This window comes from Myripristis murdjan, chromosome 9, assembly GCF_902150065.1.
Source record: "Myripristis murdjan chromosome 9, fMyrMur1.1, whole genome shotgun sequence".
In the NCBI taxonomy this organism is placed as follows: Eukaryota; Metazoa; Chordata; class Actinopteri; order Holocentriformes; family Holocentridae; genus Myripristis; species Myripristis murdjan.
The window spans coordinates 28,657,597-28,681,162 of NC_043988.1; the positions used below are offsets into that span (position 1 = coordinate 28,657,597).

At 43.0% G+C, this 23,566-nt stretch overlaps 1 protein-coding gene across 1 annotated transcript in view; it reads left to right on the forward strand.

Moving 5' to 3' along the window:
* col27a1b (collagen, type XXVII, alpha 1b) overlaps positions 1–23,566 on the forward strand; it is a 56,362-nt gene that overhangs the window by 12,627 nt on the left and 20,169 nt on the right. The window contains exons 4-20 of the mRNA XM_030059700.1: positions 1,629–1,682; positions 4,032–4,085; positions 4,190–4,243; positions 10,532–10,576; positions 13,671–13,724; positions 15,035–15,079; positions 16,052–16,105; positions 16,608–16,652; positions 18,871–18,924; positions 20,256–20,300; positions 20,578–20,631; positions 20,993–21,037; positions 21,254–21,307; positions 21,441–21,494; positions 22,218–22,271; positions 22,399–22,452; positions 22,535–22,588. Of these exons, the coding sequence (XP_029915560.1) occupies positions 1,629–1,682; positions 4,032–4,085; positions 4,190–4,243; positions 10,532–10,576; positions 13,671–13,724; positions 15,035–15,079; positions 16,052–16,105; positions 16,608–16,652; positions 18,871–18,924; positions 20,256–20,300; positions 20,578–20,631; positions 20,993–21,037; positions 21,254–21,307; positions 21,441–21,494; positions 22,218–22,271; positions 22,399–22,452; positions 22,535–22,588 (873 nt within the window). The remainder of the gene's footprint in view (positions 1–1,628; positions 1,683–4,031; positions 4,086–4,189; positions 4,244–10,531; positions 10,577–13,670; positions 13,725–15,034; positions 15,080–16,051; positions 16,106–16,607; positions 16,653–18,870; positions 18,925–20,255; positions 20,301–20,577; positions 20,632–20,992; positions 21,038–21,253; positions 21,308–21,440; positions 21,495–22,217; positions 22,272–22,398; positions 22,453–22,534; positions 22,589–23,566) is intronic.

Below are 23,566 nucleotides of genomic sequence, written 5' to 3' on the forward strand. Positions count from 1 at the left end.
TTTGGCCACAGAAGGTGTTAGAGAGTCTGTTCTGGGTTAATGGCCTGTAAAGACGGTAGCACTCCACGTGTCACTCCTGTAAAAGTCATTGGCCCACATCATAAACCTGGCCACAGCTGCCTTTCGTCCACAGGCCTCAGGTGTGAGTGCGCGCGTGTGTGTGTGTGTACGTTCATAAAGCCTGAGTTTACATTAGTACTGTGTGCTTATGTTTGTGTGCAGCGCTCTGTAAATAGATCTACTCTCTTGTCAGGAGTTGTTCTTCGTTCCTCTTTTCACCCACACAAAGACAGATGGACAAAATGAGTCATTCTTCCCATTATCCGTGTCTCCATAGGGGGAGCATCCGCCCACCTTGTCATCAGCACCACGCTTCTTTACCTTGCACATCGTGAGAATGCAATTTGTGATATTCTGTCTCTCTCTCTCTCTCTAGCCTCTCCCCTCTCCTCCCTTTTCTTTCTATCAGGAAATAATGACTTCCATACGTTTTAATATAGAGCTAATGAAAATGCAGGGAGATGCTCCGAATGGTTGAAGAGTGGAGGAGGAGGAGGAAATCTGTAGATGAGCTTCTGTTAAGTGTCTCCATATGTCCGGCAGCGAGCGCCTGCTAGGGGAGCGGCCTAGCCAGTTTGAGGCGAGGGAGCTGCCTGGCCTGCCTGACTCGTCTCCATGGACTGATAAAGCAGCCCAGATAAATAACAGAGACAGAGACAGCCTGGATTAGCCAACCACACACACTTACACCTCTTGGCCTCGTCTGTCTGTTTGACTCAAAGTAATCCTATCTCTCACTCTCACCTTCAGCCTGGGGATAAGCTCTCTCTTCATTACCCATGGAAAGTCTGAAGGACTGAAAGAATGGGTTGTAGAGACAGTAGCTTCCTGTTTCAGGCCATCTGAACATGTTTCAATGCTTTAAATCTTGCTGGTGAAGATTTTCCATGCTCAGCGGTTTGACCCGCTCCAGACAAGCCTGCAGTTGAAGTGAAGACTCCTCACTTGGATGCCTCAGGAAGTTGTGGCTTTATTTTTCCAAACAATCCCTCTTTGCAGCAAGGTTGGATTTATGATCCCTTCAGACCAAAGAATTGATTCTGTCTCCTCACTCTCTACTCTTATATATCTGCCCACCTGGCCCGAATTGCAGGGCGAGTCCCTTATGATAAAAGATTTGGCACAGATAGATCAATGAATTACTTACAAGCACATCATAAATTATAGACACCTATGGTTTGTGGCACAAAGAGATTGGGGAATATGGTGTGATGGATGAGTGGCCTTCACTTTGTGGGACCCCAGAAACCAGTGGAAAAGTGTTGGGATGAGGAAAATCACATCCATATGTCATAACTTGGACAGGCAGGCAGACAGGCGAGGCAGGCAGGAGACATATGGCTCACAGAGCACCTATACACAAACACAGAGGGACCTCAGGACCCGGCCGACCTGTCCCATGACACAGACAGGCAGCAGAGAGTGAACGCTATGTGGATACATGGGCCAGTACCTCACGTTTAGCACAGACAGGCCCCTGTGCTGCTGAAAATGGAGGCCTCCTTAATGACCCACATGATCACCTTTACTTTGTCTCCCTTAATCATGTGTGTGTGTCTTTTTTCTAGGGTCCTCCTGGCCCACATGGGAACCCTGGTCGCCCCGGACCTCCTGGAGTGAAGGTACAGCATCAGCAAATAAATAATTTTATCTAAAAAAAATGCTGTATTTCCATCCCGAGGAGAAAAAAAAAAAAAAAAAACTTTTTGAAGTGTTTAAATTATAGAATCCACTTTAACATAATTCTGTCAGGCAAGCATTTAAGTTAATAATTAGTCATTTTGTAATCGCCAATGATTTTGTAAGAGTAGATGATATTGTTTTCAAATGGTGGATATATCATTTTGGAAACAAGCTATTCAAGTATATATATATAAAATTAATATATACAGTATCATAAAGGTATGCTGGAAACAAAGCTGAGCAGCTCCACTCAGATGTTTTCACCTCACCTTCCTTGTCTGAATTCACTGCAGTTGTTCCTCGATTTCCCACGAGCATACGGCGGGACGTCCCGAATCTGAATGCCCCATGGCAAGTTGCTCGAACAATGAAATATGAAGCACAGCCTCATACATTATATGCACACGTGCTCCTCCTGTGTTCTCAGATTTGCAGCTGTGTGTGCATCAGCAAGGGAATTAAGCCGCACAAAGTTGAAGAAGAATGAGTTTTTTTTTTTTTTTTTTTTTCATTACATGGCAGTTTTTCTCGTTTGGTACTTTTCTCAGTTTGGATGTCACAGATTCCAAAAAGCTTGGCTCTGCAGCTGAACATTTCTGTCCTCTCAAAAAGTCATTAGTTTTATTTGTTTTCCTTTAGAAGGGAATGGCTTTTTCAAGTCCTACTGATTGGCTAATTTGCAAGTACATGGTGACATGAGTGTGTGTTACAGCTGATTCGAATCATCAACAGAACGAGTCGCTAAGCTCCGTAATATGTCATTGTGAATTCACAAAGGAGCTTGTATGTTACTGCAGTGACGGAGAATGGAAACTTGCTCGTGTTTTAAACCCATACCTAATCCTTATGAATGCATTGAATTTCAGCATTTTCCACTGTGTCTTCAACAGTAAAAAAAAAAAAAAAAAAAAGCGTAATTGATACCACGCTTTGGCTCAGGCTCCTGATATTACCAGGGAAAAACCATAACTCTTATATTGTACATATGTGATAGCTGGAGTCCAACCAAAGCTGGCCCGGCTCAGCTTGACCCATTTACACACAAACCTCAAACAGCAGGCTGCATGCTCTGGCACGGCTCTCTACTTTAGAAAAAAAAAAAAAAAAAAATAGTTGAAAACATACTATGTCCAAATAGCTGGATGTTGTTTGTCATATGTCTCTTTATCTGGAAGTCTATGATGATGAATTGAGACACAGTGATGTTCAGTTACCAACTATGTAACCTTACCTACCATGTACCTGTATCTACTTAAGATGAAACATGTAAACAGTGAAATGACACAGTGCTCATGTATGTAGCTCTTGGCTGAGGCAGCACGCCTGGCCTTGGGAAGACACGGTTGTGCGGGAAATTCACACAAAGACGTTTTAACGCCAAGTCGCGGCTGACACGAACATGCAGACTCAAATGGGCCGATACAGGTGCTAATGGAAAAGTTTGTCTTATCCCCGTCATAAACCGAGTAACATAAACCATATTCTTCTGAAGCAATGTATGTCTTTCCGTCCATGACTATAAATTGCTAAAGTGCTGTTAGCTTTTGCGCTAAGAGGCTTGGAGGAGAATGGCCTCGTGCCCTCTCTCCCTTCACAAGTTATTGGAGGGATTGTTAACTGCAGGATTACACCAAAGTGACTCACAATACAGGCTTTGTTTGCACAGCCAAGCTTGGTTAAATGAATTGGAGTTGGAATTGCAATAGTATTTGTAATCAGTTGATTAAAGTTTATTGGTGCCCTTTGATTGGTGCAGTTTGACCACACTCATGCAGTGATGTATTGCGTTGTAATCCATTTTCGTACTCTTTTCTTTTACACTAAGCACTGAAACAGGCAACTATTACTCATCAAAAGCCATTCCTCCATGAACCGCTGCTCTCATTATAGTCGTGTACATTACTGGGCCACTGCAGCAGTTTCCCTGGTGCGATTGCAAGCCGAACGCTGACCCAGAATGCGCTGAGAAGATGCACTGCCCGAAAAGGGAGAAGAATGTACATGGTCACTCCCCATCACTTCGCACTGGCTTGGTGTAAACTGAAACACTGGAGGGCATAAATGGAGCGCGCGCTCATGTAAATACAACCGCGAGTCTTGCTGATGAGCAGGGTGAACTCATTACTCTTTGATGCTATAAATGCGAGCATCCAGTCGCTGCGCGCTCTGTGAAGTTCAGCGCTGTTGCAGTGCAGAAAACATGCAGTGAGCACAATCAGAGCAGTCTGTCTCATGCATGCTGGAGAAATAATGCTCTCAAGAATATGTTTTGTGTTTGTATCCCCCAGGGACAAAAGGGAGATCCTGGATTATCCCCTGGTCGAGCCCCAAAAGGACTAAAAGTATGCATTCTGTGACCCGCCTTACACAGTACTCCTCAATTATTAGCAGATACAGTTGTGCAGAATTTTTTGTGCATTGATTGTGACTCTATTTGTCCTTGTAGGGGGAGCATGGTGTAATTGGGCCTCCTGGACTGCCTGGCCAAGATGGACGAAAGGTAATAAATCAATTTGGCTGACATGCTCACTCAAAAAACTGTGTGTATGCGCGTGTCTGTGTGGATCCACAAGAGCTAAACTGATAAAGTGGTGTCAGTGGCTCCGGTCCATATGTGTGAAAGTTCATAGTGTATGAATGTGTGTATCTCATGGTTCCTGTCCTGTTTCCTCCTCAAAATGATTTCACGCAAAAAATCAGACACCTTGAGCGAATGAGCGGCCGAATGAGCGGACCATATCGAAGATCAGTAAATCACATCCCACACTTTCAACCCTCCCCTCTCTGAAATTTCCTTTGAGGGGAAATCTCTCAAAGTGGAGTGTTTGGAAGCTCCGGCCAAACATGAATGTTTGAGCTGTTGTTTGGAGAGCGGCCTAACATTATGCAGGCGTCAAGGAGCGCACCTGCGTTCTGACTCCTCTTCAGTTTGAAATAGTAAAGGTTTGAATAGCTGGGCTGTTACATCACCGTCGTCGCTTCGCGTCCAAATTGATGGGGGCAGTTGAGGAGAAGCTGAGGTTCACAGGGTGGAGTGCGTCTCAACTCGGATCAGCTCGGCTTGAGTTGTACAGCAAAGATCGTGTTATGTCATTTTCTCTGCTGAGAACTGTTCTTCTCAAAACTAGGACAAGTTGTGAATGTGGGTTAATTCTGCACTCTGGTTCCCGCTCGCGACTGTTTATTCACATTGCTCGACTTATTTACACGTCGCTGTGCGTGTTATCGTGACAGAGAGTGATAGTTACCAGCAGAGCGGCCTTGTGCATTTTATCCTTGGCCTCGCCTCAAAGCGTGTTATCCCATTCCCAGTCATTACACGTCTCTAGTGGAACAGATTATATTGTATTTTCTGAAATGTGTAATGTGCATAGACCATGGCACTCTGGAACTGACTATATGAGTGATTTCATTAAAGTTCAGCTGATGGGATTTTCAAAGCCAGTCCCAATATTTTTCTCTTGAAGGTGTTTTGTGCCAATATTCTGTATTTTTCAAATTTGTTCCTTTTTACGCCAGATGTTTCAAGGATTTAGTGTTTCCCCCAGATTTTTATTCTTGGCAGTGTGGAAAAAAACCCCGAATCAGCACTGGGACACTAAAACTCTCCAGTGAGATCAGACTAATGAATTCTTTTTTTTAAGGATTAGTAACCCCTAAAGGCAGCATGACTCACCATGTCTATTCAATGGCAGGGAACACAGGGATTTAAATGAAGAGTTAATTCACTGAAAACATCATAGGGCAATTAAATGAATAAATAAAATGTGCAAAGGAAATTAAATTGCATATGGACCATATTCATGTAGCTGTGGTCAGCGTGGAGCCTCCATCATATTGACAGAGGATAACAGTGACTGGCCAATATACAATATTTAACCACTTAAAATCAGATTTTCCCTTAAATTCTCCCTCTGTAACCTAAAAGTTAGAATTAAAAACACTTTTTTTCCATATTGTACAAATGATTCACACATATTCTATATCTGCTGAAGCTACATCACACTGTGTGAAATATTCAAACCCAAGATGCCATTGTTTTATGGCTGCACCATTACATCAACTAGAAAATATCGAGATGTCTTGGCCATCATTTTATACACCTTTCCATGTAATTCAGTAGGGTGTATTAAACACCTTTGGAAAACCTTAGGATCTCCACCAGAATTTAAAATAAAGTTCTGTGGGTTTGAAAGTAGCTCAGGCGCGCAGCATGCATTTATAATAACAAACCTACCAAAGGGACCAGCAGAGCTGAAGAGCATTTTAACCAAAATCCAATATCATCCCCATATATCAGTCTAGTGTTGCAGACACACACACGCGCACACATACACATACACACACACACACACCTTGTCTTATTTCACTATTCAGACTGCTGACAGACTCTTGGTTAAACTTCCCATTACATCTTAACACTTTGCAACAGGGGAAACTTTGCAAAGGGAATCACTGCTGAGTTACCTGACAGTCCTGCAGCAGCATCTGTTTAGGAAAAGACAGCACTTAAAGCTAGTGGAAAAAACACACATCCCGAGACAGGGCTTCTTCTAAATTGAACTCGACAGTTTATCATTACACTATTCCCTATGCAGTCTGGTGCCCGGATTACTTCATGGTGAATACAGAAAAAAAAAACAAAAAAAAAAACAAAACACAAAAACCACGCGTTGGTACAGTGAAAGGTCACAGCGAGGTTAGCGTTCACATGCCAGACGAATGCTAATTGGGAAAAACAGTGTCACACACAATGAGGAATTCTTTTTAAGCAACTACTTCTCACCCACCCACCCACACACACACACACACACACACACACAGACACACACACACACATACATACACACAATCCTGTCTTCATTTAGGTCACATTTGTATGAGTGCAATAATGCCTTGGCGGGAGCTACAACAGTCTGTTATGCAATCGGACAGGGCTGACTGTGAAAAACCATCTGGTGCACTCAAGGTTTCTTCATTCACTGTAGTAGTGGGGAGGGCTCCAACTTGAAAAAGGAAGACCACTTCTCCCCGGCCTGTGAGTCACGGAAAGTATAGTCATGGGAAAAGCTGATATTCGTCCTGGTGATTTATGATAATTGTATTGTGGATCTTTCGCTGGGCGTGGACCGGCGGACTGGCCGAGGTTAAACGGCTGTAACCGGATCCTTCTTCTCACTCTGAGTGATCCGTTCAGGTGGGATTTTGGCCCACACGATCAAGCCCCCAGTTAGTCCTAACCTCGCAGAAACCTGCGTCTCTAAGGGTTATTGCTGACAGCCATGCTATAAGTATTAAAATGCAGTTTGTATCCAGTTAATAAAAGCAAGGCAATCAGCTTGGCTCCGGTGAACCCCACCAGACACCTCATTGCTTGCAGCTGTTTTAGCTCACTTAGATTTTTTTTTTTTTTTTTTTTCCGTATTCTGGCATCGGAAGCTGAAACTCCTTACAAAGCACTTTTGTATTCAAATGATACTAAAATTCCATCTGTGTCCCACATCTGAAGCTTTAGGTTCTCCTCCTCTTGTCTAACCAGCCAGTAAAAGTATGGCCTGCCCAGCTTTACGGGCACTTCACGTCTGTGCTGCTGGGAGTTATGTGCACTATCTCTGGCCCAGTGCCAGAGAAAGCCTCTCTCACTGTGGGAAATGTGTAAAGATGTAATGGGAAGGTTACCTTGGAGTCAGTCAGCGGCCTGCACTGTAAAATAAGAGGAGACGTGGAGATGTGTTTCTGTGTGTGTGTGTGTGTGTGTGTTTGTGTGTTTGTGTGTATGAGTGAGTGAGTGAGTGAGTGAGGGAAACTGAAACACTGTGGAGAGTATTACCAGTGTGCTCTGTGATCACGGTGCTTGTTATTAGCGGCGCAGGACTCCGGTTTTTTCCTTCCTCTTATATAATAATATTCTCATACTTTTATTTGCTGATTTTGTCTGTCCAAGAGAAAATGTACACTTTCGCCATATGGGAATACGTTTTTTGTTTTGTTTTGTTTTATTTTTTTGCTGTAATAAGTAAAAAAAAAAAAAAAAAAAAAAAAAGATCCTATGGAAAGAACAATGTATTTTATCTCTGCCAAGCTTAGTCTCACTGGGTAAGAGGGGGAGACACTGCTGCATTTTGCCTGCTGGCTGGGTTCTTCTGGTGTGACTTACAGTAATTAAAACTGTTTGCTCTTCATAGAGAAGTAGAACTAATGGAGAATGTGATCTGCTGCCATCTTGGAGTTGCACAGCCAATTTACACAGTTGGAAATGCTGTCCCACGTTCTGAGTGCTTATATTCAGATGCACACAGACACACACACAGACATATACACACTTGTACACACTCAGAGACAGCCGGCTTTTCCCTACTTTTACTGTACTCAGCTGTACTGGCCTTGTTGGACGGTCTAGACACATTCTTTTGTCCTTTTGTGGCTGTCCTTTGGCTCCTATAGCAGACTTATCTACTCCAGAGCCTGTCAGATATTTCCAACTCAAAACACACTGTTGCTTGTCTGCAGATAAATAGACAAATAGACAAATAATCAGTAGTTTGACAGAAACCATAATATGAGAAGCTCAATAAAAGAATTGCAGCGGCCACCGGTCCAGCATCTGGCTTTGAAAGGCCGCAGTAAGTAGATTTGACAGAAGATTTGAATCTCAAAAAAAAAAAAATGGTTGCATTTCAGCCTTCGTTTATGTCCTTGGCTCGCTCGGACTTTTGTAATGAACTCACAAACAAGCTCTGAGCGGTTGTAAAAGACGGATTCATGAGTGTTTTTTTCCACTTAGCTACATACTTCTGTGGGGCCACAAAATCAGTTTCCTGCTGACTGTTTCTGGAGCGGGGCCACGTTTCACATCATGATGACATCACACACTTGGGTCTCTGCTTCTCTGGTTTGTGGCTCTGGGAGAGAGCTGTCACAGATTTTCACGAACATGAGCCCGACTGTTTCCACGGCACAAGAATAATGCATCACTTTGGATTGGACCGATATATTGGGGCCATATTGTGCTTTTGATAAAAATGTGGCATTGGCGTGTCAGTATTGTCCTGTTAATATGATGGAGGTGAAGATACGGATTTACTAGATTTACCAAACAGCCCTAGGATGGCAATCTGTAAAACCTGCCTCACCCTGCTTTTTGCACTCCATCCTCTCAGTGTCTTCATTGTGTAGAGTAGGCTGTTTTCCGTGGGTGCTGATTTTATGCTAATGTACCACTGCTCTGATTGGCCACCTCATTAGAGGGTTGGTTTTTGTCTGTTAACGAGAAAAACTAGAAAATGAGGCTCAGTGAGTGGGACTGTTTTGCGCACTTAAATGCAAATTGTGAGTGATGACATTAGAGACTGCAAATCAAAACAGATGTTAGGATCGAGGGATTTTTAATTAAGGAAACTGGCAAAACAGGACAAGTTTCAGATTTTACAAAATGCTTACAGCAACAGAAAAAAAAAAAAAAAAAAAAAAAAAAGCAACAACCAAAAACAGTTTTGCATAACATGGAACCTTTAAGAAGCTGCAATCCACCCTGGATGTGGTTCAGTGGTTTTGATTCAAATAAAGCGTCCAAATGCTGTCGTCCTTTTCAAACAGGAATAAATGAGTAATTTTTTGGCATGAAAATCAAATTCAAAGATACTCAACCAATATACTCAAGCATACAGAGAATCCCAGTGTAAATTCAGAAAATGAGCAGCATTCCCCTTTAGGTTTGCCCGTGCACTCAGGACTGCACAGGCTGAGCTCTGCTTTAAGTCACTACTTCACCAAACGTCTCATCGAGCATTCAACCAAGGGGATAATAATCCTTGTGTATACAGTCTGGGGACTGCTTGGTATGGGTCCCTCGATGGTGGCGTGTGTGTTTACATTGATGCTAATCTCTAGATCAGCCTAGGCAGCCTGTGGTTTGCTGGCGCTGACAGGCCAGAGCCTAACTGGTGGCAGCCACTGGCAGACAGTGCGCTTGAGGGAATCGACTGAGTCTTGGAGCTGACTTTACATGACCTTACAGTACCTTGGGGCCTATTACCATTGGCCTTTATCATGAGTCGACTGAAACTAGCTGGTGCTCTCTTTTGAGAATATAGGCCATGAAGGACTGGCTGTTTATTTCCCTTTTGGCTTCACTTGTCACTTTATTATCGGTTTAATTAATGGCACATTTTTCCCAGAATATGTTTTGTCACAGTATGCAGAAACTGGTAATGATCGGGCGAACCCTTAGTTGTGCTGCTTGTGCAGCAAAAATGAACAAAAAACTGCATTGTTCTTGTGTGTAAGATGCAAACACAGTATCATCGCCAGGGTTTATGATGATTTCCGCTGGTGCTGATAAGCTGTCTGCCAGGTTCACAGCTATTAGACTGTCTTTTTGTGGACTCTTTTAAACTAAATCACCTGGGTCATTATTAAGTTATTTTATTGAGCTTTTTATAAGGTAATGAAGCAGTCCTGTCCCCCATTAGGCAAACGGAGAGTCCTTCAATATAATTTTAGGCCCTGTGGTGTTGAGGTTATTGTGATGGGTTATTGCCTAAGAGATGCTCTTGAACATTAAGGTGATAAACTCTCTAACAGCTAAAATTAGATTAAGTGTAACCATTGACTTCATATTTTCTGCCCAAGACCTACATAATCTCTCTCTCTCTCTCTGAAGCGCATCATTTAACATTCCACTTCCCCATGGTTTTGTGCTCTGAATATTAATAAGAAATACTGCTGTATTGTTGCTTAGACTTGTTGTGGGTTATATTAAAATTCTAACGTGTTTCTCTGTTAACAGGGACAGAAAGGTCATCCTGGTCCCGTTGGTCTCCCAGGCGAGCCCGTGAGTACTGTGCCATTTCTCTATATAGTGTGTACTATGCATTTCCTCTGCTACATGCTATTCATTAATGATAATAATCATACATAAAAATTGTGCATAATCTGTGGCGCTTCTTTCTCGGCTCCTCTTTAACAGTCATTAACGATTATGTCAGCTTGTTTTGACCTTTATTGTTGCAGCCCCCTTAGTCCAATCAATAAAAATTTGAAAATGGTGGGATTTGATGGTGAGATGCATAATTTTCCAATAGTTTGCCGTGTCACACGCGGAGAAGTCCCTGATGTGCGAAGTACCAAGTTATGTGTCCAAGCCTGTGGCGTGCTAGAAGTAAAAAAAAAAAAGCTAATGAAAATCGTGCACAAGGGTGAAGCTTGCCTCAAAGGCTTTCTGTCAGAGGTTTCTATCAGTGAAAGAGGTTATGTTTAGGATTAGGATTAGGGATGGGTAGAGTCATTTTTCTTTCCTGCACGCCATAGGCTTGCACTTGAGAGGCTTGGCACATCAGGGACTCTTCTCTGAGTCCTCAGCTAGACACTTTTTATTACTTTCATTAGTTTATTGACCAAAATGTTGACTGGCTTTGAATAAAACAATACGTGTCTGATATTGTTTCTGCCGGATTTTAATTTATTTTGAATGTGGATCTTTAACGAGATTGATTCCCTGCATCACAGAGGAGAAAAGACATATGGTGTGCGTGTTGCCCTTAATGCAAAATATATCATTTCAGCGGTGTTGGAGATATCATGCATGACACATGTGCAAGCAAATAAACAAATGATGCAGCACCGCCCTTAGGCCAGTCAGTAAAATTGAGAAAATGCCTGCATGTGGTGGTGAGATGCATCATTCCCACAAGTTTTGTCAAAATCCAATCAGCGTAGTCTGAGACAGCATAAATCATTTTCTGAACAGCACGAGTAGCATCTCAAAACAACTCAAATCTGATTTCTCTGGTTTCCCTTACACAGTCCCTCCTCTGTCTCTTCAAAATGCGGTCATGCTGATTAAACACGCTGCATGCCGGTGTGTGGCTGAAGGCGGCTCTGTGTGTGTCTGAGCTGTATGTCAACATATATTTACCCGCTGAACAGAACGAGCCAAGTCTCCGCCGCGACAGTCCCCTAAAGACTCAAGACCAAAGCGAGAGTTTCCATTTATAGTTAGAAGAGAGGAGAGGGTGGGGAGACAAGAATTAACTCGGTGACGTGAAGGCGTTAAGAAAGAGCGAGACGGGAACAAGAGATAGAACAAACAAGAGAAACGAGTTCTTGTCAAGGGAGGACGTTACACATGAACACATTAGCGCTCAGGGAATCTTGGCGGGAAGGGAGAGAGGGATTTTTGGCAGAGGTACAAGTGGGCCAAGTAGTCTGGACAATCGTAGGTCATTCCTCCCCCTCCTCCTTTAGGATTCTTCCCTTGTACAAATACTGTGCACTATCACTGGGAAAAAATGTGCTGTGTCACAAGGAAAATGCCCTTGTCGGTCTTCTCCAGCACTCCTTTCTCTGGAAAATAACTACAATAAGTCCGTCTGCCTTGGTGCACATTATCACTGCTTGTTACACGGTTTCAAAAGCATTCTGCAGCCTGTTATTTATTATGATTTTGTTAACCGTCAATTTTGTCGATTTCTAATTAATTTAAGATAACTGGCGACACCTTGTGCCAAAAAGATGGTACTTTGTTAGACTGTCCTGTGGGACTTGTTTTGGTGGAAGCTTGTATCCTAATTTAGCTGGTAGTAAATTGATTTTAAATCACTGTTTAGTGTCAGATGGTTAATTCATTTGGTAAGTAGCCATGTAATAAACCAGCATCTTCATGCCAGGATCTTCAATCACGCTGTCAGAGCTTATTTTGCAATAATGACCACTTTATTGTACATTATCTCTTACTTAAGTTGCAGTAGCACCAACTGCGACCAGTACTACAGCTATTACTGCTAATACTATGACAAATGCACTTACTATATTGTTTTTTTTTGCCATTAACAAGCACTCTCAAGGCAGTCTCATAATACTTTAACATTTTGGTTTCTCATAATACATTAATGCTTTGGTTTTCCCAGGAAACGTAAAATACAGAAACATAAACATCACTGTCGCCAGCATATAATTAATGCGGTCAGCTTCCAGTATACAAGCGGCCTGTAATTTCTTGCATGCCTTCACTAACTAATCCTGCTTGATTTTTCCCATTCATATAGACTTAAACATTTTTTTTTTTTTTTTTTAGGAAGGGTCCTTTTGGATCAGTCTCACCACATGGAAGATGTGACTCATGTAGAAATCTGTGCATTGATGTGGGCAAACATATTACGCCGAAACAGAGCGCACAGTAGTCAAACAGCATGTGACTCAACTGCATTAGAACAGTGCTTACTGTCAGCTTAATTTAATGGTTGCGGTGCCACTTTCTATAGTGGTGCCGCTTTCCTCAGGCAGCACTGATTTCACTAAACAAAATGTCTATATGTAGTCTGTACTGCGCAGATATAAAATTTACTGCAGCACCACTGGGCAGTTCTGTTTAGTCTCTCACCTGCACACTTACATTCTGAATTTCTTTTTGTTTTTCTTATGTTTTTCATGACTTCATGGCTTCTATAGGTTCTTATCAGTGCAGTCAGTCAAGCTCCAACAGAGGCCATGTACATAATGTATACTTATACTTCTATATACTTCTGTATACACGTGTCTCTTTTTATATTTTACCTTTGATAAAGACATATTTTTCCTAAACTTATTTTTCAGTTCCTCATCGGTGACTTTCATAATGCTATGTTACATTAAGTTTAATATAACCTACATGTGCAGCCAACCAAGTTGAAGGTCTTTCATGTGTTAACGTATTGGGCCAGTAAAACTGATTATAAATCTCGCCTGTTTTGCTTTCTTTCTTCCCCGCTTTCCTTTCTCTCACTCTTGTTTTCTTTGTTCGGCTTGCCGTTTTTTTTTTTTTTTTTCTTTTGTTCCCTTCCTCCTCCTTTCCTTCCTTCCCCTCCCCGTCATCAGTCCCTCTCTTTCTCTCTCTCTTGCCCTTGTTTTGTGACTCATTTCCGTCTTCTGTCTTTCTTTTCTCCCCGCAGGGCACACGGGGAGACGATGGAAGCCCTGGGGCCAAAGGTTATCCTGGCAGGCAGGTGCAGTAAATCTAGTGTTGCGGTGCTGGTTGAGCAGGGCCACACACACACACACACACACAGACACACACACGCACACACATACACATACACAGAAAGATAAAACAGTAAATTGCAACCTAGAATGCCTGTACTATGATTTCAACTTTTTGAATAAATAACAGTGATATTGGTATTAAAAATTGTATTTTATCTGCTTTTTTCTTTCTTTATTTTTGGCATGAAATTAGTTGAGGTTAAAGGCATTGACTACTGGCATAAGTTGTAGGCTATCAGTCTAGAAATATTGGTATCAATCCACAAAAAAAAACAAACAAACAAAACAACATATTGGCTGAACCCGTGAATAGTAAGTGCTACTTATTCAAGTTTGTGGCAGGTGAATGAAAGAAAGAAAGAAAGAAAGAAAGAAAAAAGTCTTGGAATCAGCGACAAACACCTGTGGTAGAAATTCAACCACGGATGGCCTTGGTCTGGTCAGGAAATAAAATGTCAAGAGGTTTTCCATAGTAAGCACTACCCCGAAGGAAAAAAGGTAATAAAAGTGTGACTAATGCCAGCGCTCCGCATGTACAAATAAACTTCCGCTGTCTTTCCAAGCTCAAAACTGTGAGCCTCAACCGGTGTCCCTCTTCAGGGAAATAGCATTTTAAAGCGTTTTTTAAAGAAGTCAAGGCAGCATGGGGGAGCGTTTTAGAAACCTGCTTCCTCTTAGCATTGAGCAAATGCGAACGGCGAAAACAGCTGGGAAACTATTCACTCGCTTGTGCGCCGTGAATGTTTATGATATTTAGGAGTTCAGGCACGGGTCTTGGTGTTTGCCTCTGCGCCGGAGCACACTTACCATGTCAGAACTCTGATCCCTATAGACACTTAGTGGTGTGTGATGGATTAGGTTTTAGCACCCCCTACCATCTGTGGGCCGTGAATCACTGGAGCTGTAGGTTTATGTCAAGACGCTGCATTTTGCTGTGGGGAAGTCAGCTCAGCTAAGCCCTGATCTTTATAGTTGCAGGGGGAGATTGTCTGTGCTGGTGGATTTGCTGGTTATGCCCCTGATCCGTCGATGTGTATGCCGCTCAAGTATTTCACACTGCAAAATGCCAGCCAAGAGGCTAATTTGAATTTGGAAAAGCATGTGGAAATCTAGATAAAGTTGATGCTTATCATGCTGTTATAAGTTTTGACCTAGTTAGACATGTCATAACAAAATGTCTCTCTTTTTCCGATGCGCATACACAGCTACTTTGACAGCCGTACACATACAGTTTGTAACCACAGGAATATGTTTTATCATCTTTTGCCTGTAGGGTTTACCTGGGCCTGTAGGGAAAATGGGGCCTAAAGGAGCCAGGGTAAGCCGAGTTTTGGGAAAACTACAGCTTTTTGCATGAATTTATTTGTATATCCTGCACAGCAATATTTTGATGTTTGATGTCTGGCAGCTAGAAAAGTATAATACTGTATGTTCCATGTGTCTCACACGTTTAATGCTTTTCCACACAATTTAAGTGTCTTAATTTGTTTACCTATATTTCATGTTGTTGTCACACGGCCACGCTTGGTTTGACAAGTGTTTCCACACTCCGCTGCAAAAGCTGTTGAACTTTCACTTTTGCAAATGAACTGTGAAATGCATGCTAAATGAATTACCTAACCAAAGTGGGCACATAAAAAGGCCAACATCGTAAACGCCACTCGTCCGCCCTAGTTAACTCGATGATGATAATGACAGATGGTTTTGTTAGGATATTTGAGGCGCTGTATGAGCACAATTAACTCTGGTGTTAAATCTACCTTAAATCTTTTTACTTGCTTTGCTCTTTGCGGTAATGTTAGCCAGCTACCATAAAACAGCATATCGTTGTGCCGCGGCTAAAAAAGATTAAGCACCGTGCATTTGGAAATTAGCTTCTCGTTTTATTTCCTTGTAATCTCATTATTTCTGCCCTCTTATGGCTGCCCGGTTACCTTGCCAATTCTCTCTCTCTTTCCACCGAGCAGGCCAGCAGGAGTCTTCAGAGATCCCTGACGTGAGGGTATGTGCCCTTGGACTACATCGTGGAAGCCAGCACCATGCAGTCCATGGGCATATACACTTGCCTCAAGGCTTGGTTCTTCAAGACCACCCCACTGCAACTAAACACAAACGCCTGGTGGTGTTGGAGCTGGCCAAAGCTTCCCAGATTGACTCTTTGCAGCCATTTTTTTTTAGATATGCCGACATCTCACAGGCCCTCACTTTGTCTTTTATCCCGGCTTTTCCTCACTGTCCCCTTTTCCCGTTTCATCGTTTCCCTCCTTCTATCTGTCATTCATCTCTCCAGGGTCACATAGGCATTCCTGGGCTTTTTGGCCTTCCCGGACCCGATGGCGAGAGAGTGAGTATCAGTTAGCCGTTAGTGTAAATGCATACTGAGTGGCATTATATGACTCTCCACGAGTCAAAACTATTTTGAAATAGAAACAGCTTTCACTCATGAAATTCTAGCAGCCGGCACACTTCACCAAACCACTACTATATGCTCAGAGTAGCCGTCAGTGCCTCTCACAATATTTACATAGGATCAAGCCCGAGGGGACAGCCAGCCTCCGTTTACCTCTACTGTTTTGGATAAGGTTAATATGTAAGGAGCTGGAATCAAATTTGCTTTGGATTAACCCAGCCAGGACTCAAATTCCCACAAACCTCCAGGGCAGTGGATTAGAAGAGTGGTGCCAAATCTCTTGGGATTTTTAGTGCCAAGCCTCTTGTAGTGCCATTTATTTTGACATATGCTTGCTGTTTTAGTCCAATTATTTTGATTTATTTACATTATACACTCTTTCCTCTCTTGTTTTTGCTCCAAATCCTCACTGCATCTCTCTCTGTCTTTTTTCCAGGGAATTCCTGGTGTTCATGGGAAGAAGGGCAAGATGGGTAGGCCGGTAAAGTTTTCTCTCAACATACTTTTCAGACAACCTTTTTATTTTAACGCCGCAGCATGAAATCAAGGGTGTTTTGTCTTGATATACTGTACCCACAGTGTGATGAGGTACTTGAGAGTGTATTAAATGACCATTTGTCTTCAAGAGAGACTCAAAGTCCACAGTGAGTTGGTAGCCCCCTCCTAACGTTAGCCATAAATCTGTGAATGAAGTTGTGCTACCTCTATTCCAGTGCAGTGATGCTAAACATTGCTCCAAAACAGAGGCACGGGCCGAAAAGTGAGTTTTGAAAGATATAAATCTCGGCCAAGTAATCGCTGAGTCAGTGGTACTGAACAGCAACCCTCTCTTAACCCTATACTATCGTCTTTTGCGCCATGGGACAGAAACATTTTACGTACTGCACCTTTAACAGTGTTGTTTATCTGCAGGCTGAATGCTTGTTAAACAATAAAATATTTATGCATGGGCGTATCATTCACACATTCTCCGTTTACAGTATGCCTCTTCAAATAGGAAATCATTGACCTCACATATAAATGAGTAATTAAAATATTTCTCTTGTTTATCCATAAATCATGCTCATTTGCTCTGGTCGACGTCGATTAGGAAACATTGTACTTCATACGCTACGCTTATTGACGGACAGCGCCTTTTTTGCATAAGAGTGATATGATAATATAATGTGTCATTTGTGGTTTTGGCTCTCTAGCGCTGCTACCCACAGACCAGGGAAGTCTATCGTCATTGGCGCCTGGAAGTGAATTTCCCATCCTGCCAGGCTTACATGGAAAATACTAATAGTGCTCCTAACCACTCATGTACATCTGATATTTTCCCAGGCCCGGTCTGGTTGTACATGTGTTTTTATTATGCTCTGACGGTCGGTGACAAAAACTGAAGCAGAGCATTGGGCTTATTTTAGCCAAGTCATGAGAAAGACATTCATCTTTTTTTTTTTTCTTCTGTAAAGAGAGGGCAGTCGCTTTGCATACGGTGTTTTTCCCCTTTCTGAGTCAGCAGTAAAGCTGAGAAGGTCAGAGTGGGGCTGAGGCACCGGAGAGAGGGATCTGATGGGGTTTGATCCAGTCGAGGTATATGAAACGCAAAGATGTCAGCCAGTATCAGCAACCTAGGCCACGAAAAGCCAATTCTGAGACTTGAAACGTGCTTCGCCAGCTTTTCCTCTCTTGTCTGAATCCCCCCGGACGGATGGGTAGATTAATTGAGCCTTTAGATTTATATTTCATCCTCTGAATTTTATAGTTTGCATATGACACGATGGCAGGGCTGTCACTGGACGGATCGCATAATGAAAAAAAGTTTATCCAGCATCGCTCAGAGAACAAAGACTCGTGAATGCATGTGTTTCTGATCAAACCAAATCAGTTATTGACATTTTTGGAAAGAGGCAAACTTTTCCACATTTCCTGTGGGCTTCACATTGCACCAATTACCGCTTATTACTTTATCCACATTTGCCTAATGTTCTACATCAGCACTCTGCCACACAAACAATCCTATCTCATGCCATCTCTGAGGTCTTCATACTTTCATCTGATCTTTCTTTTTCCATCTCTTTCTGCAAACAGAGAGAGGGAGACCTCCGCTATTCTGCCCATTTATCATCTATCTAACCATAATGCTCGCCGTCTGTGGGCAAATGCTGAGCCATGATGTGCAGCAGCGTGCTGTTGACCTTGGCTCGCTGACAAGCACACGTTGAGCGTGTGGCCTCACAGCCGCGTCACGCCTCTTGTTCTGTTTCTATAACGGAATTACGAACGGCAAGCGAAAAAAAGGACCTCGTCAGCAATTCCGGGGCCAGGCAGTTTTGTTCGGCCAGTAGGCAAGTACTGGGGTTGGTCCGCGGACTGCCGAGTGCTCCTTGCCAGCGTGCACACACATACACACACACACACACACACACACTCCGTCGCGCGGAAACACTCAGCCGTGGAATTTCCTGCCGGTCTCCCAGGAATGAAGTGCTGGGAGCGTTTGCTGGGATTTGCTTGGCTTTACTCTGCAGACTTCTGTTTTGGAAAACACTTTGTTGATCCTATGTGTTTGGTGTGGTATTCACAGAGAGAGCGCATAAAATCTAAATAAATTCAACGTCAGGATGTGTGCTTTGACAAACGTGAAATGTGGATATGAAAGAGACACTCAATGCACAATTTGGTTGCATGACTCCCCTGTTTGTTTGTATGCTCAGGGGTTTCCTGGTGACTTTGGAGAGAGGGGACCACCTGGCCCTGATGGGAACCCAGTAAGTGAAGAAACATGAATGCATGCTCAGAAACATCAGTCCATGAATGCTTTACTCACAATCAAATCCAAGGCATTACACCTGAAAATGACATTTCTCCACATTTCATCCCTAACTCCAATGCTGCATGCAGAAAACAGCCACATGCAAATAACAAGTAAAGCCGACACAAAATGATCCAAAATGTCACTGACTTTCTTTTGTCCAGATCCAGTTGTGTCAGAGCACTATCTCTGAAAACCATGTGGCTGCAGATTTGGAGTAGGGCTGAACAATTAATCAAAATATCGAAATCACAACAACATCCAAACCAAAAGTTTTTGATTAAGGTAAAATGTGTGCCATTGCAAATGAAGATTTGTGGCACTAGAGAAATGCACACGTAAGAAATGATGTGTGTTTGGTACTGACTCTAACAAAAATAATCATTTTAGCATTTTTTTCCAGTGAAAATAAAAATTGTTATGCATCAAATTAATCCCCACTAAACCATACATTTAATCAAAACTGCTATATGTGCCAAATAATTGCAGCATGATTTTTTATCCATATCATTCAGCCCTAATTTGAGGTTTACTTGCAAATTGTGTTACAGTTTTGTGTTAGATTAACCGTGAGGCAGATCTGTGCTGTCAGTCGGTCACTCACCCACCCGTCATAATCCATATTGACAGCTTCAGCAACTCCGCTCCCCTCTCGTCTTGTCTCAGCTTGACCATCACAGCTCTTCATTGACAAGTTTAGCATTGGATTGTGATTGGCTGACCTCCGAGAGCCTCTCCAGACCTCATTTCCTTTCTCTCCAGAGGGAAGAGGGGATGTTCCATTTGGCTGAATTCATCTCCTTTCATTCATAGGGAAATGGGGGGAGGGAGCAGGAAGGCCACACTGGGCTGTGTGTCGTCCATCTCTCCTTTATCTCTCGCTCTCTCCCCTCTCCATTGGATACGTTACTTGGAGAGGATGTGGGCATGGCATGTGGCCGTGGGGAAGATAATTTGGACAACAAGCCTCTCTGTGTGTAGTGCCAGGCGCTCATTCATTCATTAGACTCAAAACTGGAGCAACACATTACTCGTGCTCTCGGTGAAGAGAAACATGCACAAATACAGACATGAATCAAGTGCAGGGCCAGGCACAGAGCATGCATACATGTGTGCCCCTCTGTGCACAGTGCACACACTCCTGCACATGCATGCACGCCCTTTCTATAGCGTGCCCTTTTGCAGCTCTACACCTCTCTCTGGCAGCGTTTGTGCTGAATGGAGCCCTTTAACCTTAGCAATCTGCTCTCCCTCTCTCTCTCCCCTCTCTCTCTCTCTCCCTCCTAGGGTGAGCTGGGAGCTCCTGGCCCATGTGGAGTCCCTGGTCTTATTGTGAGTATTAAAAGCCCTGTTGTTATATCCTCCTCACTTTTTTTCTTCCTGCCTCCAAATCCCTCTGTAAGGACATTCAGCTCTCTCTGTTCAGGTTTGGTGTCTATTCTACAACGAATTTGGGGAAACTGTAGCCGACATGAAAGAGAACAGAGTCACAGTTCACTGATGAACTGTGGTAAATGTTGAAATTGGATTAGTACGGGGCAGCAGGAGGGGGGGCTGTCTGCTCATTCAGTGTTATAAGTGTGTGTTTTCTGTGTGTTGTTGGTGGCAGGGAGACATGGGCCCTGTTGGCATGATGGGCTTACCAGGACCCCCAGGACTGAAGGTAAATCATGTAGCTTTGTAGTTCATGTTCCTGTCTGGCTTTGATTTGGATGTGATGGGAATAGGCTAGTTGCCTTTGTGAATCATTTACATTTTAGCTTTTTAACCGCAACATCTGACGGTGAGTGAGCCACTGGGGGTTCAGTGTGTTACACTTTGTACACTTTGTACACTTTGACCAGAAACATGGCTGGGATTGGGATAAAATCTGTGAACTTTTGGGTTTAAGAATGGTTTCCGCCACCACATGAGCATGAGCACGCCTTGTTCCACAGCCTGAGTCTTTAAACCCTAGTTAATATGGGAAATACCAGGGCTGCTCATTCATCATGTTTCTGTTTTTTGTTTATTTTTCCTCCAAGGGAGTACCAGGAAACCCAGGGGACCCAGGACTGAAAGGTGATAAGGTGATTTGCATATGTCTTTCTTAGTCTGTTAACCATTTGAATACAAGCATGCTAGAAAAAGAGCTCATTACATAACTGTGTCTCCTGCTCTGAAAATGATAACAATGGAAAGCTTTCATGCATGACCTGTGTGGCTCTACATTGACTGATATCTGTTATCATTCTGACTACATGTCATTCATCATTCATCATGTCATGCTCTTTTTCTTTTGTTAGGGGGAAGTCGGCTTACCAGGAGAACCAGGGGAGTCTGGCTTCCAAGGGGACAAGGTATGTCTTTTTACCTCGATAGACAGGTAGTTGGTGTGTCTCTGGATTTTCATTTATATGGAACTTTTATTGACTCCTGAGCCACATGCAGGTCTTGCTTGGTTGTTTACGTGAAGTCGGTGTTATTTTACAGGGTATCCAGGGCTCACCTGGGTTGCCAGGTCCTCGTGGAAAACCTGGACCACAGGTATTTTCCCCAAAATCACTGGAACACTGACTACCACTATGTTAGGTTAGGACTGCTATGATTAGAGTAATAACCCACAGACCTGTGAGTAGCCACGGGTCCTGATTTACTTAAATTTGTTTGCAAGGGCAGTCTTCACATATTTACATGTTTCACTTGCTTGAACTAACAGTTTTCATCTCATTCATCAAGAAATTTATGCAAGTTAAACTATGGCACAAACAGTCCCTCCAAAAGAGCACTGCGGAGACAGATTCCAAGTCCAAATTGCATGTTTCTGCTTCAAGACTAATCCACCTAGGCACCCCTGCTCCCTAAAGCGACCTTTATAATTGGAGCATTTTCTGATCTGATTTGGGATTCAAGTGTGGAAAACCCTTTCCTTTGCTTGCCAGGCTCGGTGGCCACGATGCCTGTGTCTAACAGCAATAGCTCGGTCTTATTTTACATATATCTTACATATGCATGAACATGGCAGGCACAAATTGGCTGTACATTTCGAGTATGACTATTAGACAGCTTTCCACTCATTGCACATGCTGAGTGAATAGCATGGCATGCTGATGTGATTTTTTTGGGTGAGATAGCGCACGCTCCTCCCTGCATAGACCTGTAGTGAATCCAGACTATTGTATCTCCAATTTTTTCAACAATTCAAGCTTAAGTTCTGCAGAGTTTTCAGAGGTCTGTGATAACATCAAGGTCATTCTTGGCATTCCTCAGGGTAAACCCGGTGACAAAGGCCCCGATGGTTTATCTGGCCCTCCTGGTCCGGAGGTAAGACAGATTATATTTACCAAGTGCAGTTTTCTGTTTGGAGCAATATAAATGCCAGTCCTACATACAGAATAGCATCCTGTGCTGTTGAAATGCAACTGTGGTTTGTTTTCTGGCATTTTCCCAGGGCTTTCCAGGTGACATTGGCCCACCAGGTCAAAATGGCCCTGAGGGTCCAAAGGTCAGTACAGTTTCAATGTAAATACCAATCCCCATGCAGCAGAAGCGAAGTAAAAGCTAACTTTCTGTCATGTTATCTATAGGGGAAGTCAGGTTCAAGAGGTTTACCAGGTCCAAGAGGAATACCTGGACTTGAGGTGGGTTTAACTATCTCCTTCACCTCCTCTTCCATTTCATCATCCTGTTTCCATTTTTCCATCGATGAGAGTTAGATGGCAAGCAAAATCATAGCAACAGCCTTCAAATCCTTGATAAAAAGTCAATACCAGCAACCATGGCACAGTGCAATAGTAAACAGCACTTTCCAGAGCATCATCACCAATTCAAGACAAGTGTGTCATCGGTTAAAGACACACCTTCAAGCGGGTAATCATGTTGTGGGGCTGTGTGATATGACAATGTGCATCGTGGGACGAGAGAAAAATGTCTAAGTGAAGATTTTTGTCGATCATTTCTACCGCTGTTGTCACAAACCAACCAGCACTTCACATCACTGAGACAGAGCTCCTAGCTGTCTTAAATGCCCCGTTACTACACATGGGCTCGAATAACAAGCAAACACGGAGGAACGTGACACAGAACGAAACTCCCCGCAAGACTCTGAGACAGAACAGGACTCAGATGAGGACAACCAAGACAAGATGAGGGATGTGTACTTTGCAAAGTATATCCAGGTACTGCTTACAGTGGAACCATGAGCGGCAGGACAGGTAGAGCCAAAAGATGCGAGCTACACGGGAAGCAAGTATTTAAAGCAAAGGCAAACCTCAGATCCGTTCAGTGCCACTTCCACTTAAAAGAAGAAAAGAGAAAGCGCCTTTAGTTTGTATTTAGTTCACAGAATCACCGAAAACTATAGACAATTTTTTCATCAGATTTACAGAAAACACACTAGACAGTCATGTAAATCTTCATCAGGATATGACACGATCCATATTGTGAAGATTTTGTCCATATCACGCAGCCCTATCTTGTTTCTTAGCGGAAATGCAAATCCCAGTCTCGCTGGGCTGACGTGCCGAGTCGCCCCGAGCAGAGGCAGGCCAGCACATGTGTATGGAAAAAAAAGAGGCCTCTTTGTTAATCAGCAGAAGACGACACGTTTTCTTCCCTTG